The sequence below is a fragment of the Mobula hypostoma genome, chromosome 6 (assembly GCF_963921235.1).
Source record: "Mobula hypostoma chromosome 6, sMobHyp1.1, whole genome shotgun sequence".
Classification (NCBI taxonomy): Eukaryota; Metazoa; Chordata; class Chondrichthyes; order Myliobatiformes; family Myliobatidae; genus Mobula; species Mobula hypostoma.
The window spans coordinates 161,802,015-161,818,993 of NC_086102.1; the positions used below are offsets into that span (position 1 = coordinate 161,802,015).

At 43.3% G+C, this 16,979-nt stretch overlaps 1 protein-coding gene across 4 annotated transcripts in view; it reads right to left on the reverse strand.

Annotated features, from left to right (window-relative positions):
* osbpl6 (oxysterol binding protein-like 6) overlaps nucleotides 1-16,979 on the reverse strand; it is a 161,699-nt gene that overhangs the window by 18,908 nt on the left and 125,812 nt on the right. For all 4 annotated transcript variants that reach the window (XM_063052095.1, XM_063052094.1, XM_063052096.1 and 1 more), the window contains 2 exons: nucleotides 11,677-11,740; nucleotides 5,216-5,294 (listed from right to left, as the gene is read on the reverse strand). In XM_063052095.1, coding sequence (XP_062908165.1) covers nucleotides 5,216-5,294; nucleotides 11,677-11,740 — 143 coding nt within the window. The remainder of the gene's footprint in view (nucleotides 1-5,215; nucleotides 5,295-11,676; nucleotides 11,741-16,979) is intronic.

Sequence of the window (16,979 nt, forward strand, 5' to 3'; positions counted from 1 at the left end):
TGATAAAGTCCCACATAGGAGATTAGTGGGCAAAATTAGGGCGCATAGTATTGGGGACAGAGTACTGACATGGATTGAAAATTGGCTGGCTGACAGAAAACAAAGAGTAGCGAATAACGGGCCCCTTTCGGAATGGCAGGCGGTGACCCGTGGGGTACCGCAGGGTTCGGTGCTGGGACTGCAGCTGTTTACAATATATATTAATGATTTAGATGAGGGAATTAAAAGTAACATTAGCAAATTTGCTGATGACACAAAGCTGGGTGGCAGTGTGAAATGTGAGGAGGATGTTATGAGAATGCAGGGTGACTTGGACAGGCTGGGTGAGTGGGCAGATGCATGGTAGATGCAGTTTAATGTGGATAAATGTGAGGTTATCCACTTTGGTGGTAAGAACAGGAAGGCAGATTATTATCTAAATGGAGTCAAGTTAGGAAAAGGGGAAGTACAACGAGATGTAGGTGTTCCTGTACATCAGTCACTGAAAGCAAGCATGCAAGTACAGCAGGCTGTGAAGAAAGCTAATGGCATGCTGGCCTTCATAACAAGGGGAATTGAGTATAAGAGCAAAGAGGTCCTTCTGCAGTTGTACAGGGCCCTGGTGAGACCACACCTGGAGAACCGTGTGCAGTTTTGGTCTCCAAATTTGAGGAAGGACATTCTTGCTATTGAGGGAGTGCAGCGTAGGTTCACAAGGTTAATTCCCGGGATGGTGGGGCTGTCATACGTCGAAAGGTTGGAGCGACTGGGCTTGTACACTCTGGAATTTAGAAGGCTGAGAGGGGATCTTATTGAAACATGTAAGATTATTAAGGGATTGGACACGCTAGAGGCAGGAAGCTAGAGGTTCCTGCTGATGGGTGAGTCCAGAACCAGAGGCCACAGTTTAAGAATAAGGGGTAGGCCATTTAGAACAGAGTTGAGGAAAAACTTTTTCACCCAGAGAGTGGTGGATATATGGAATGCTGTGCCCCAGGAGGCTGTGGAGGCCAAGTCTCTGGATGCTTTCAAAAAAGAGATGGATAGAGCTCTTCAAGATAGCAAAATCAAAGGTTATGGGGATAAGGCAGGAGCTGGATACTGATAGTGGATGATCAGCCATGATCACAGTGAATGGCGGTGCTGGCTTGAAGGGCCAAATGGCCTACTCCTGCACCTATTGTCTATTGTAACTTCTTAACTTCACAAAGTTGTCCAGATGCAGTAAAGACATCTTAAAGGAAAGTTCACATACAAAATACTGGAGGAACTCAGGAGACCAGGCAGCATCCATAGCAATGAACAAACAGTCAACGTTTCAGGGACATGGGGAAAGTCCAGGAGACTGGGGATGAGAGGGAAACAAATCAGATGTGGTGAAATGGTGGTGCAGACGTATTGGACCAAATAGCCTAATTCTGCTCCTATATCTTACGGATTTGGGCCGAGACCCTTGCTGGTTGATTTCTCCAGGTCACTGCTGCAGTTATATGCAGTTTCTCTATGTTATTGACGAAGTCTAAAAGGTGTGATGTAGCAGCTGTTTTATTTTTTAATTGTGATGCAGCGCACAATGGGTCCTTCCAGCCCTTTAAACCAAGCTAGCCACCAATCCTCCGATTTAATCATAGCCTAATCGTGGGACAATTCACAATGACCAATTAACCTACCAAACAGTAGGCGTTTGGACTATGGGAGGAAACAGGAGCACCTACACAGTCACAGGGAGAACATACAACCTCCTTACAGGCCGTGGCTGGAATTGAATCCAGGTCACCTGTATGATAAAGCATTATACTAACCACTACACTACCATTGCACCCTAAAAAGTACATTTTCCAGAACGTCAGTGCTCTAGACAGATGTACCTGGTTGACATTCTCTCTGCTACAAGTCATGACTGGAGAATGAGAAAGGGGACCACAGAACAGGACAATTTGCCAGAATGACAAGGAAATGGACAGAACAGTTCTCAGTGGAAATCATAACACTCCTGAAATGCAGTGAGTTACAGCTTTTCAGATCGATGCCCAATAACCATCATGCCTCTGCTTATATCAGACATCTTGCAGTTCTAACTGCAGTACCAGCTTCAGTGAAAGTGGCTGTGACACTGAACTTTTGTGTGCCAGGAAGCTCCTAAATTAGAGCAGGAAACATTTTCAACAATCACCATTTACCATTTTACAAGGTGTAAGGAAGGCAACTCTACAAAAGCTAATATTAAAACCAATAAATGCTATTAATTGGTTCAAGAAACATAGAAAACCTACAGCACAAAATGCTGTCAAACATGTACTTAGTTTAGAAATTACACAGGATTACCTATAGCCCTCTATTTTTCTGAGCTCCACGTACCTATCCAAAAGTCTCTTAAAAGACCCTATCGTATCCACCTCCACCACCGTTGCTGGCAGCCCATTCCACACACTCACCGTGTAAAAAACTTACCCCTGACATCTCCTCTGTACCCGCTTCCAAGCATCTTAAAACTGTGCCTTTTTATGTTAGCCACTTCAGCCCTGGGAAAAAGTCTCTAACTATCCACACGATCAATGCCTCTCATCATCTTATACACCTCTAACAGGTCACCTCTCATCCTCCGTCGCTCCAAGGAGAAAAGGCCAAATTCACTCAACCTATTCTCATAAGGCATACTCCCCAATCCAGACAACACCCTTGTAAATCTCTTCTGCACGCTTTCTATAGTTTCCACATTCTTCCTGTAGTGAGGCGACCAGAATTGAGCACAGTACTCCAAGTGGGGTCTGACCAGGGTCCTATTTAGCTGCAACATTACCTCTCGGCTCTTAAGCTCAATCCCACGATTGATGAAGGCCAATACACCGAATGCCTTCTTAACCACAGAGTCAACCTGCGCAGCAGCTTTGAGTGTCCTATGGACTCGGACCCCAAGATCCCCCTGATCCTCCACACTGCCAAGAGTCTTACCAGAATACTATATTCTGCCATCATATTTGACCTACCAAAATGAACCACCTCACAGTTATCTGGGTTGAACTCCATCTGCCACCTCTCAGCCCAGTTTTGCATCCCATCAATGTCCCACTGTAACCTCTGACAGCTCTCTACATTATCCACCCCCAACCTTTGTGTCATCAGCAAATTTACTAATCCATCTCTCTACTTCCTCATCCAGGTCATTTATAAAAATCATGAAGAGTTGGGGATCTCAGAACAGATCCCTGAGGCACACCACTGGTCACTGACCTCCATGCAGAATGTGACCCGTCTGCAACCACTCTTTGCTCTCTGTGAGCAAGCCAGTTCTGGATCCACAAACCAAGGTCCCCTTGCCTTCTCAATAAGCCTTGCAAAGGGTACCTTATCAAATGCCTTGTTGAAATCCAGATACACAACATCTACTGCTCTACCTTCAATGTGTTCAGTCGCATCCTCAAAAAATTCAATCAGGCTTGTAAGGCATGACCTGCCTTTGACAAAACCATGCTGACTATTCCTAATTATATTATGCCTCTCTAAGTGTTCATAAATCCTGCCTCTCAGGATCTTCTCCATCAACTTGCCAATCACTGAAGACTCACTGGTCTATAATTTCCTGGGCTATCTCTACTCCCTTTCTTGAATAAGAAAACAACACCTACAACACTCCAATCCTCCAGAACTTTTCCCGTCCCCATTGATGCTGCAAAGATCATCGCCAGAGGCTCAGCAATCTCCTCCCTCGCCTCCCACAGTAGCCTGGGGTGTATCTCATCCGGTCCTGGTGACTTATCCAATCTGATACTTTCCAAAAGCTCCAGCACATCCTCTTCCTTAATATCTACATGCTCAAGCTTTTCAGTCCACTGTAAGTCATCCCTACGATCGCCAAGGTCCTTTTCCGCAGTGAATACTGAAGCAAAGTATTGATTAAGTACCACCTCTACCTCCTCCGGCTCCATATACACTTTTCCACTGTCACACTTGATTGGTCCTATTCCCTCACATCTTATCCTCTTGCTCTTCATATACTTGTAGAATGCCTTGGGGTTTTCCCTAATCCTGCTTGCCAAGGCCCTCTCATGGCCCCTTCTGGCTCTCCCAATTTCATTCTTAAGCTTCTTCCTGCTAGCCTTATAATATTCTAGATCTCTATCATTACCTAGTTTTTTGAACCTTTCATAAGCTCTTCTTTTCTTCTTGTCTAGATTTACAACAGCCTTTGTACACCATGGTTCCTGTACCCTACCATCCTTTCCCTGTCTCATTGGAACGTACCTATGCAGAACAATACGCAAATATACTCTGAACATGTGTCACATTTCTGCCATACATTTCCCTGAGAACATCTATTCCCAATTTCTGCTTCCAAGTTCCTGCCTGATAGCCTCATATTTCCCCTTACTCCATTTAAACACTTTCCTAACTTGTCTGTTCCTATCCCTCTCCAGTGTTATGGTAAAGGAGATAGAATTGTGATCACTATCTACAAAATGCCCTCCCACTGAGAGACCTGACACCTGACCAGGGTCATTTCCCAATACCAGATCAAGTACAGCCTCTCCTCTTGTAGGCTTATCTACATATTGTGTCAGGAAGCCTTCCTGAACAAAACTAATAAACTCCACCCCATCTAAACCCTTTGCTCTAGGGACATGCCAATCAATATTGGGAAATTAAAGTCTCCCATCACGACAATCCTGTTATTATTGCACCATTCCAGAATCTGTCTCCCTATCTGCTGCTCGATGTCCCTGTTACTATTGGGTGGTCTATAAAAAAAACACCTAGTAGAGTTATTGATTCTTTCCTATTTCTAACTCCCACCTACAGAGACTCAGTAGACAATCCCTCCATGACTTCCTCCTTTTCTACAGCTGTGACACTATCTCTGATCAGCAGTGCCAAGCCCCACCTCTTTTGCCTCCCTCCCTGTCCTTCCTGAAACATCTAAAGCCTGGCACTTTAAGTAGCCATTCCTGCACCATTCAAGTCTCTGTAATGGCCACAACATCATAGCTCCAAGTACTGATCCACTTTGTTCATGATACTCTTTGCATTAAAATAGATACATCTCAAACCATCAGTCTGAGCGCGTACCTTCTCTATCACCTCCCTATCCTCCATCTCACACTGCTTACAAGCTTTTTCTGTTTGTGAGCCAACTGCCCCTTCCTCCGTGCTAACAATTAATGCTAACATTTTGAGTGGGAAGCATAAATATTACAGTTTGACACACTTGTGTGATAAAACATTTACAGTTAAGACTCACTTTGGCAGCAGGACATTCACTCTTCCCACGGGAAGTATTTCCATAGATTTCCCCCAGAATTTATTCTTCCATCTGACATCTACAATAAAGAAGTTGATAACATTAAAACTAAAATGTTACAGAGGCATAAACTGAATTTAAACTAAAGTTTTTTGTAACTGAATCTTCACATGAAAGAAACTTGAAAGGGAATTTATTTAATGAGCTTGCTGATTGTACCAGGGTTTGCCACTAAAATGGCACTGTTAGGTAGTACCTTTCACATTATGGACTGATGGAAATCTTCTGCACCACAGGAAAGGAGCAACTTGATTAGTTTTGGGGCCACCGTGCACTGTGTACACATGCACAAACAGTGTTGTAACATCACAAGCAGGTAATATCACCTTCCCGTTCTTAATTTGAATTTGGTCTGATTGGATGTGACTTTGTCATCAAGAAACATTAGGAAACTTTTTGAAAGAAGAAACAAAGCAGTAAGTGCCAAATGAAGATTCTGCATCTAAAGTCAACGTTACAGACGATGCAGCTGTGGGGGAGGAGCCAGTAGCATTGTTGTACAATGCACAAATATCAAGAGGTTATTTGAAAGGTTGGGTTTCCTCAGAGTATAAGAGGTACCTAGTTTGGCTGAGATGCATTCTTGAATACAGAAGGAAGATACATTGCAGAAACAGGCCCATCAGCCAACTAACACTGTGCCAACCATCAATCTCCCAACTCAGTGTCTTCAGATTTTTCATTCTATTCCCATTCTAATTAGATCTCCCAGGTTTTAACGCATCCACACATTAGGGGCAAATTACAGTGGCCTACAAACCTACAGATTTTTGCGATCTTGGAGGAAGCCAGAATTTCCTTATCTGTGACAATATACTGATTACCTGCCACAACAACTACATATTCAAAGGTGTAGGGTTAATTGGTCACACGAGTGTAATTGAGTGGCATGGGTTCACTGCGCCAGAAGGACCTGTGACCATGCTCTATCTCTAAGTTTAAAAAGAAAGATAGGTTACAATTTGTAAAGGCTCTGGCCACTGTCTTTTCAATACGGGAGGGAAGAGGACTACAAATACTACCTTTGTTTAAAAGGAGATTGGGATAAACATTAAAGTGAAAGTTGGGTCAGCTTATTGTCGAAACATTTGATCATTTGTTCATAAAACGGCTAAGAGAACCACGATTACTCTGAAGTTCTTGAGCCATCCTTCTGGCCCCAATAATTTCTGAGACACACAGCTCCTGACCTCTTTATTTGCCACCTTCTCAAAATAGCACTGGTGGCACCTGAGTGGAACCCAAACTGAAATGTCCTATGGTACCAAGGCAGTGCCCATGAATATTCAGGAGAAAGTTTGTGTTCTTGGATGCATACTGTTTGCAAGCTCCTAAGGCAGGGGTTCCCAACCTGGGGTCTACAGACTCCTTGTATTGGTCCATGGCATAAAAAATGTTGGGAACCCCTGTCCTCAGGGATTCCACAAACTATCAAGGCTGTAGGTATGGCTGTGGTGGCCATCGCTGGGGGTGGAAACTGCCTCGAGCAGAAGACAAACCCATGGTCAGCTCCATTACTCCATACCAGTTAAAGTGTCAAGCAAGGTCAAAATCAATGAGGACGAGAGTGGAAAACGAACAGGTATTCAACTTCTGCTTGCACGTTCATACTTCTGCCTGTGCCTGACCAGTCCCCCTCTCTTCTCACTATTACCACAGAGCCGGAGGTGCAGGAGTCTTAGATCCCACGCCACCAGGTTCAGGAGCCCTGCAGTCATCGGACTCCTGGACGGGCTCTGTAGCTGTGGGCTCACTCTCTGCCCATCATGTTCATTGTGGTTTTGTTTACATTTTTTTTTAAAAACTACTTGCGCAATTTGTCCTCATCCACTAATTGGATATGTGGTGGTCATGTGCAGGTGTGTGTGTGTATTTTTAAGTGATTTCTAGTGTGTTCTGTATTTTGTGGCTATATACAAGAAAGTGCATCTCCAGGCGGCGGCACATGGCATGTGTACTCTGATAATAAACCTGAAACTTAAAACTGAAAACGTGGCTAGGAAGAGTGCAAAACACAATTAAAAAAAGAGGATAGAAATGTTGGATTAGTTTATGAGGACACTCAGTCCTCATTTATTGTCATTTAGAAATGCATGCATGCATTAAGAAATGATACAATGTTCCTCCAGAGTTATATCACAAAAAAAAGGACAAACCAAAGACTAACACTGACAAGACCACATAATTATAACATATAGTTACAACAGTGCAAAGCAATACCATAATTTGATAAAGAGCAGACCATAGGCACGGTAAAAAAAAGTCTCAAAGTTCCGATCGACTCCCAATAGTCCCGATAGCAGGTGGCAAAAGGGAGAAACTCTCCTTGCCATAAACCTCCAGGTGCCGGCAACTGCCGATGCATTGGAAGCACCCGACCACAGCCGACTGAGTCCATCCGAAAACGTCGAGCCTCCAACCAGCCCTCCAATACCGAGCACTTCGACCCCGCCCCGGCCGCCGAGCCACAAGCAAAACCGAGAACTCGGGGCCTTCCCCTCCGGAGATTTCGGATCACACAGTAGCAGCAGCAGCGAAGCAGGCATTTCAGAAGTTTCTCCAGATGTTCCTCCGTACTCTCACGTCTGTCTCCATCAAATCAGGATTGTGCACGGCACCCTACTTGACATTTAACAGATACCATTCACTGGAGTGGCCACTGCGAGCTGCGTTGTGCCGCTATCTTCTCCTCCTTTAGAGTGTAATATTGTCATCTTTCCTTGTTGCTTAACTTTCCCATACTTGCTTATATTTTTATATAATAGTCATTGTCATACTTTATTGATCCCGGGGGAAATTGGTTATACCTGTGTAATCACATATACCTGTGTAATTCTTCAGCAAATCTTCAGTGATTGTGGTCTAGCTGATTGTATTTTTCTCCAGAGGTTTCTCTGCAGTCTGTGTCACGCCACTGATTCTGACTATTTCATAGGTTACTTCTTTTCACTGGAATGTGCTTTCTCTTTCTAGTATGAGCTGGCTTTTCGTATAAGACAACCTTATTTGTTGTTCTCCTTTCTTTTGTTCCCCTCCTTCGCTTTCTCTCTATCTTTCATTTTTGACGCATAGTAAATCATCTCTGCATCTTTTCTCATGATGTGGTATTCTTCCTAAAATGTGCTTTTTAAAAATTAATGAAAGATTCCAGTTAAAACAGATGCATTGTTTCATAAATTTTCATCATAATTGATTTGCGTTTTGCTTCATGTTTCTATTTTCAAGGACATGCGATTTCATATAATTTTCAATATTTCTCCCTACTTGTCCTTCCATCATTAAAAATGTTTGAGTACACTCCAGGAATATACTAGCATTAATTTAGACAGCCATTACAGGGCCACTTGTACAAAATAAGCTGTTCTCTCTCCCTTGAGTTAGATTTCATCTGGCAACTATGAGTCTTCTTGGAGCCAGCTTTGAACTATCCCAAAGTCTGCTACATTACAGTAACAGCAAACTCTGTAATATATACATTTTGCACCCAAGTTCAGGTATTAACATATATATTATAAGTAACAATGGGCCTATCACTGTGAGACTTAACTGCACACCTGGATAGTGGACATGAATACACCAAGATGCTTTTCATTGACTGTAGCTCAACTTTCAATACCATCAACCCCTTGAAACTCACCAGTGAGCTCCAAGATCTGGGCTTCAGTACTTCCTTATGCAACTGGATACTTGATTTCCTCGCTGGCAGACCCTGACCCCAGTACTGATTGACAACAATATCTCCTCCACATTCACCATCAGCAGACGTAGATCACACAGCTGAGTGCTGAGCCCCCTACTCCAAAACTTTAATACTTCTGATTGTATGTCTAAGTATAGCTCCAATGCCATACTTAACGTTCCTGATGATGTCACTGCTGTTGGCCGAGTCAAAGTTGGTAATGAATTAGCATACAGGAGGGACAGTGAAAATCTAGTTGAATGGTGCCACATCAACAACCTCTCACTCAACGTCAGCAAAACCAAAGAGCTGACTATCAACTAGTGGAACAACAAGCTGGAAGGAAGTCCATGAGCCAATGCTCATTGAGAGAACAGAGGGTCAGTAGCTTTAAACTCCTTGGTGTTAACATATCAGAGCATCTGTCCTGGGATCAGCACTTAAGCGTCCAGCACAAAGAAAGCAACACAATGCCACCACTTTCTTAAAAGTTTGCACAGATTCAGAATGTTGCCAACTGCTTCGACAAATATCTGAAGATGCACAGTGAAGAGTATTCTGACTGATTGCATCATGATCTGGTATGGAAACATCACTGCTCAGGAACAGAAAAGGCGAGAAAAAGTGGCTGATACAGCCCAGTCCATCACAGGCAAAGCCTTCTCCATGACAGGCACATCTATATGAAGACTGCCATGAGAAAGCAGCATCGATCATCAGAGACCCCCACCATCCAGGTCCTGCCTTCTCACTACTTCCATTGCACAAGAGGATTAGAAGCCTTGGGTCCCAAACTACCTGGTTCAGTGACAATTACTACTGAACCAGCATTGATCACATCAATCGCCACTACTCTGAACTGATTCTATAACTTACTGACTCATTTTCAAGGACTCTTTACAACTCATGTTCTCAGTTTTTTAAAAAATTTGCAGTTTGTCTTCCTTTGCACACCAGTTGCTTGTAAGTGTTTATGTATTGCTGTTCATAAATTCTTTGTATTTTTTCCTGTAAATGCCCGCAAGAAAATGAATCTCAAGGTAATATATGGTAACATATGTACATTAATAATAAATCTATTTTGAACTTTGAACACTTCCTTTCTACCTGCAAATCACCCGTACACTACAATTCTCAGAATCAAGATTTAATATCAGTGGTATACATCATGAAATTTGTTGTTTTACAATACATAACAATAAAGTACAAAAAGAAATATATATGCAAATGAAGTATATAGTGCAAACAGAGCAAATAAATAGTGAGGTAGTGTTCGTGGTTTCATTGTCCATTCAGAAATATGATGGCGGAGGGGAAGAAGCTGTTCCTGAAACGTTGAGCGTGTGTCTTCCTCCTTGATGGTAGCAATGAGAAGAGGGCATGTCGTGGGTGATGGGGGTCCTTGATAATGGTTGCCACCTTTTCAAGGGATTGCCTTTTGAAGGTGTTCTTGATGCTGGGGAGGCTAGTGCCCATGGTGGAGCTGGCAGAGTCTGCAACTTTTTGCAGCTTTTTCCAGTCGTGTGCAGTGGCCTCTCCATACCAGTGATGCAACCAGTTAGAGTGCTCTCCATAGCGCATCTTTAGAAATCTGAGAGTGTTATTGGTGACATACCAAGTTTCCTCAAACTTCTAATGAAATATAACCAATGTGATGTCTTATTTGCAATTGCATCAATATATTGGGTGCAGTATAGATCCGCAGAAGTGTTGACACCCAGGAGTTGATCCCTCGATGAGGACTCGTGTGTGATCTCTCAACTCCCCCTTCCTGAAATCCACAATCAGTTCCTTGATCTTAATGATGCTGAGTGCCAGGTTGTTGCTGTGTCACTACTCAGCCAGCTGATCTGTCTCGCTCCTGCACACCACCACAACACCAGCTGAAATTCTACCAATAATAGCTGTCTCATCGGCAGATTCACAGATGTTGAGCTGTGCCGAGCCACACAGTTGTGGGTGTGGAGAGAGTAGAGCAGTGGGCTGAGTGCACATCCTTGAGGTGCATCAGCATTGATCATCAGCGAGGAGGGGATGTTATTTCCAATCCCCACAGGCTGCGGTCTCCCAGTGTGGAAGTCAAGGATCCATTTGCAGAAGGAGGTACAGAGGCCCAGCTTTTGGAGCTTGTTGATTAGAATTGAAAATATGATGGTGTTCAACACGGAGCTGTAGTGAATAAACACAATCCTACAATTTCTGTCCCATGTATTCACTTGCCCTCAATAATCTTCCTTTTAATTTCTTATAATTTAATTTGCTAATATCTAATATTCAGTTATCCATCAAACATCCTTTTAAATGCCCACACACAAATTAAAAATATTCACCAGACTCCAAATTGCCCCCACACAGATCTCCTAAATTCTCAGCCAGTTCCTCGTTTTTGAGCAATATCACACATTTTGCTTGGGTAAGTTAGAACCCAAAGGTATGAACATTGAATTTTTTAATTTATCATAACCCAAGTCCCCTGGTGTTTTTCACCCTCACACACTTATATGCTTAGTTAGCTTGCTTCTTTCTTCGTTCATCTTCCCCTCCCCACCTGGTTCCTCCAGGAGTTTGTTTGAGGCTTGTAAAAAAAAGTGAACCGAGGAAAATTCATAGTGACCCAATACAATTTAAATCATATACAGAAAAATTAGATTGTCTACTTCAGATACAACGACCACGATGGGAAGTTAACTTTCATTTGCTAAAGAACATTAGACGTGCATACCTTGCCAAAACACAAATTTCTTTGATTCGCAGTGACAGGCAGAAATGGGTGGGTGGTGGCTGACCTGGAAAATGAAAATACTCGAAAAGTGACAAAGTACAGGGTACATATGCTTTGTCTGAACAACAGGAATTATAACTTAAAGGAAATAAGCAACTCCAAGAGTCATACAAGCAGCGACAAGTGCTAACAATATTTCAAATGTCGCTGCAAATTTTGCAGCTCCACATTCCTACTTCATGAGTAGTTACCTCAATTTTGAGGATGATTTATTTCCACTCCAGTTCTGAGGTGACTGAGCAGGCCAATGCAGGACTGCCAATTTTGCAAAGAAGGTATTTTGGAGGTGATGTGTTCTGCCTGCGAATTATAGAAGGCCACCTGAATGTTCCCAACACGTGGACCTGAGACTCTCAGTGTCAACCTGAATGCTCCTCTCAACTCAGAACAGTTATGGGCCAGGCAGTCACAGGTCCTGATTAAGGGTCTCAGCTCAAAATGTCAACTGTTTACTCTACTCCATTGACGCGGCCTGGCCTGCTGAGTTCCTCCTGTATTTTGTGGGTATTGCTTTGATTTCCAGCATCTGCAGATTCTCTCTTGTTTGCAGTTCACCGGTATCCGCTTGAAGAACACACTCGAGTCTTTTCTCCCACACCAGGTAAACTGAAACAGCTCTGTCGTAGGGAGTGTGGAGTCAGGCTTGTGGACAACTTGGCCTGGCCCAGCAGAGCCAGATGAGTGAAGTTAGTGCCTCAGAGCTGGAGATTATCGCCTGGAACAGGGCAGTGACGTTCGTTTGCTTACCCTGCCAATGGATTTACAGGGTTTTGTAGAAGCAGTATCAGTGCCCAATGTTTCGAAGTGTCTGCTGTAAATACTCTGAATCTTAGAAGCATACAGGAGAGCAAGGGGTCATGCTGCCTGGTTCACCTCGAGCTGTGCCGATTGCAGGTCCCGATGTACTCAGAGGGCCAAAGTCTGTACTGGCACACTGTGAGTAGCGATGAATTTTATTACTAACCTCCACCTCAACGTACTGTTCTAACAAATTGATCTGCAGAAACAAGGTTTTCACTGTACCTCTATACTTGTGATTATAATAAACCAATTTCCCAGTTTCCTCAATATACAGAAAGTGATCTTCCTGCAGGGTTTTTGTCATCCACCTTAATCGTCAGGGACTGGTGTTGTGAGCACCTCTCATTTGCAGGACGTTGACTCTCAGGGACTGGTGTTGTACAGGAGGAACTGTTGGCAGGGGACCTGACATTTGTAGGATATTGACTATCAGGCTTATCTCCATGGATGCTTCAAGTGAATGAGTCACCAGGAATTTAGAAATCTACCTCTGACACGGACATGTGCAAGTGCTGCCTGTATCCTGTGGCTCAGTAATTGTGTTTGTGTTAACCCTGGCTCTGGGGTGTAAGCGATTAGATTGAACAGTTTCCCCATGAATCCTTTTGATTAGTTACGGCACTACAAGCACTGGCTGAAAAGAGAATCTACAGATTGCTGAATGGACTGTTCAGTTCTACAGTACACAGAGAAAGATACCCCATAGCAATGTGCTGGAGACGTTCAGCAGCATCTGTGCAGATAACTGTTGTGTTTTAGTCACAGAAACAGGCCTTTCAACCCATCTAGTCTATGCCGAACCATTTAAACTGCCTAGTCCTATCTACCTGTACCCAGACCATAGCCCTCCATTCCCTAAAATCAATGTATCGATCCAAAGTTCTCTTAAACGGTGAAATAGAGCTGCTATGGACCACTTGCACTGGCAGCTCATTCCACACACTCACTCCCCTCCGAGAGAAGTTGGTTCTCCTCATGTTCCCCTTAAACTTTTCACCTTTCTTCCTTAACCGATGACCTATGGTGATAGTCCACCAAACCTCAGTGGAAAAAGCCTGCTTACATTTACTCTACCTATACCCCTCATAATTTTGTATGCCTCTACCAAGTCTCTCCTTAATCTTCTACGTTTCAAGGAATAATGTCCTAACCTATTCAATCTTTCCTTGTAAATCAAGTCTTCCAGACCCAGCAACATCCTTTAAGTTTTCTCTATACTCTTTCCTGTGGGAAGGTGATGAGTTCTCCAGTCTGCCCTGACTAAGCACCGTCTGACTGAACAACTGCGTCTTCATCAGAAGATGTCAGACTTCCAGCATAAGATGATTATTTTTTACTTTGATTAAAAAAAATACTTAATTAAGGTGAGGATTAAGAAAGGTAGTGTCAAGTTAGTTTAGGCAGTAGAGAAGGTAGGAGAGGGCAATGAGTAGAACAAAGGACATTTCCCAGAAAGGGTGAAAGGGTAATTAAGTTCTTTTGCGAGTGTGCTACATTGTTGGTGTTGTAAAGTGTGTAACATGCCTGGCGAGGCCATAAAAGCAAGAGCAGAAAAAGGGATGGCAGGCAAAACTTGCCATTCCTGATGTAGATTAAAGCATGAGGGGCTAATCTAAAGCTGGAAGATTCGACGTTGAGTTCTGAAGGCTGCAACATGCCCAGATGGAAGGTGGCATGTTGTACCTTGAATTTGTGTTGGGCCTCGTTATAACAGTACAGATGCCCACCAAAATAGATTGGAGTGGATTGGGCCGGTGAATTAAAGTGGTGGCAGGCAAACTAAAGCTCAGGGTCTGCATGTGAACACAATGCTATATACTAGACTGGAAGTGGGATGGGAAGAAAGTTAACTAGCAAGGGCAGCAAGTAATTAGGAAAGCTAAAGGAATGGTGGCCTTTATTGTAAGGGCATGGAGTATAAATGTAGGAATGTTTTCATGCAGTTCTACAAGTGCTGGTGAGATTGCATCTGGAGCACAGCATGGAATTTGGATGGTTGAGTGGGTTGAGATTAGAGACAGTGGCTGTTGTTGAGAAGGTTCACGAGGGTAATTGAGAGAATGAAAAAGACAGACCGAGCAGATTGAGATGCTAAGAGGATGCTTCCTCAGATGATATGTTTGTATTTAAAGTGAATATATTCAGAATAAGGACTGTTTGCTTCATGGAGATGAAAAGGAATTTCTGAACTCTTAACCTTTGGAATTCTCTTCTCTAGAGAACTGTGGAAGAAAAGACCTGGAATATATTCAAGGTGGGAATAGCAGATGGTTATACTACCAGTGGGTCAAGGAACATGGATGAGAGCAGGAGAGCTATTTCAAGGCTAAAGTTGGACCAGCTGTGATCTCACTGGATGAAGGGACAGGCTGAAGGGGCTGACTAGATCACTAGTACTCCTATTCACGTCATGTGGTGTGCGAAGCGTCATGTAGCAGCATCTGCTGAATTTCATCCTCACTGTCTAGACTTTTATGTCACTGGCTAGCATGACCAGTAAACAGTACCTGTACAGACCGTAGATGTTGCCTGAGCTGCTGAGTTCCTCCAGCATTGTGTGTGTTGGAGAAACAGACACAAAAAGCTGGAGGAATGCAGCCGGCCAGACAGCAACTATGGAAAATAATAAACAGTCGACGTTTCGGGCCGAGACCCTTCATCATGAATCTATTGGTTTTGTGTGTGTTGACCTGTAAAAAGCCACAGGTTTAGAAATTGATGCTTTGATACAAGCGCATCAAAAGAGCTCTGCATAGTTGCTGCACGCTTCAGTGGCGATCAAGGTGTACTGAACCATTGCTACTAACTGCCTGTTACACACTTCCTTTATGACAGGAGATTGGATCTGTTGGATTGGACTGTAGAATTGATATTTTCCTTGTAGTTTAACTTTCTTCTGCTTTTTTGTGTTTTTATATAATGACCTGTAAACACGTAACTTTTCAATGTTTTTTAGTACCTTTGTACTTTTCTGGAAACTTCTTAGCTTCAGAGGTACTCATCACGTTATTTGAATAGGGGCTATCTGATTGGTTAATTCAAGCAACGGAGTTAATGGAATAGTCTGGTATAAGAAGGCCAAAACCACCTTTTCTCAGACTCTTTGCTTTACACTTCCCCTAAGCTCTTTACTGCTCTCTTTCCTTCCCCCTTGTTTCCAGTATTCTTATAATGCTTAACAAAATTATCGTAAGGAACTTTACGCTTCAATCTTAACTTTCGAACAACCTTGAGTCACCAAAACATTGGGATCTAACAGGCCCTGGAAGAGCTGGGTGACTGGCGACAGAAGTCAGGAGGTGTGGATGGCCGAGGACTGGAGTCGGGAGGATAGGCAGCCATGAATGTGATGGTATGGGGGGTTGGGGGGGGGTGGTGTGGTGCTACTGCACAGGATTGATAGAAGCTACAGAAAGTTGTAAGCAAGAGAAAATCTGCAGTTGCTGGAAATCCGAGCAACTAACACAAAATGCTAGGGGAGCTCAGCAGGCCAGGCAGCATCTATGGAAAAAAGTACCTGCCGAAGGGCTTCAGCTCGAAACATCAACTGTACTTTTTCTCCATAGATGCTGCCTGGCCTGCTGAGTTCCTCCAGCATTTTGTGTGTGTTGCACAGAAAGTTGTAAAATTAGTCAGCTCCATCTAGGGTACTAGCCTCTGTAGTATCCAAGAACTCTTCAAGGAGGGGTACCTCAGAAAGGTGGCAGCCATTATTAAAGACCCCCGTTACCCAGGACACGCCCTCATCTCATTGTTACCACCAGGAAGGAGGCACAGGAGTCTGAAGGCACACACTCCACAATTCAGCAACAGCTTCTTCCCCTCCTTTGACTGATTCCTAAATGGACATTGAACCCACGAACACTGAACCCACGAACACTGACTCGCCTTTTTTCATATTATTTTTACAAACGTTTGTACATACATACTTAGTGTGTAATTGATTTACTTATCTATTTTTTCTATATTATTATGTATTGCATTGTACTGCTGCCATTAACAAATTTCATAACATATGCCAGTGATATTAAACCAGACTCTGATTCTGATCATTGGCTGAGAATTCAGTTTGCAGTCAGTGAATGGTCGACAAGCTAATGTGGAAGGGGGCTGGGGAACACGAGTGAACAGGCAGCCTATGGTCAGAGGTAAGCTGACTCACAAGTTTCCACTATCACTGATGACAATCTCTCTCTCTCTCTCTCAGTAAGACATTTAGCTGGGAGTGGACATACTGAACAACCGCACACTTTATCCAACTGGCTTCCTGCACCAACCTGTCCAATGCAGTATGGCAGCAGCATCTATTTAACAATGAAAATTGTTCACGCATATACCATGTATCAAAGGCAAGATAAATTTAACCCAAACAATCATCATCTTATCAGCCTCCTCCATACCATCAGGAACAGGATCAATGAAAAGTGCCTTTAAACAACATC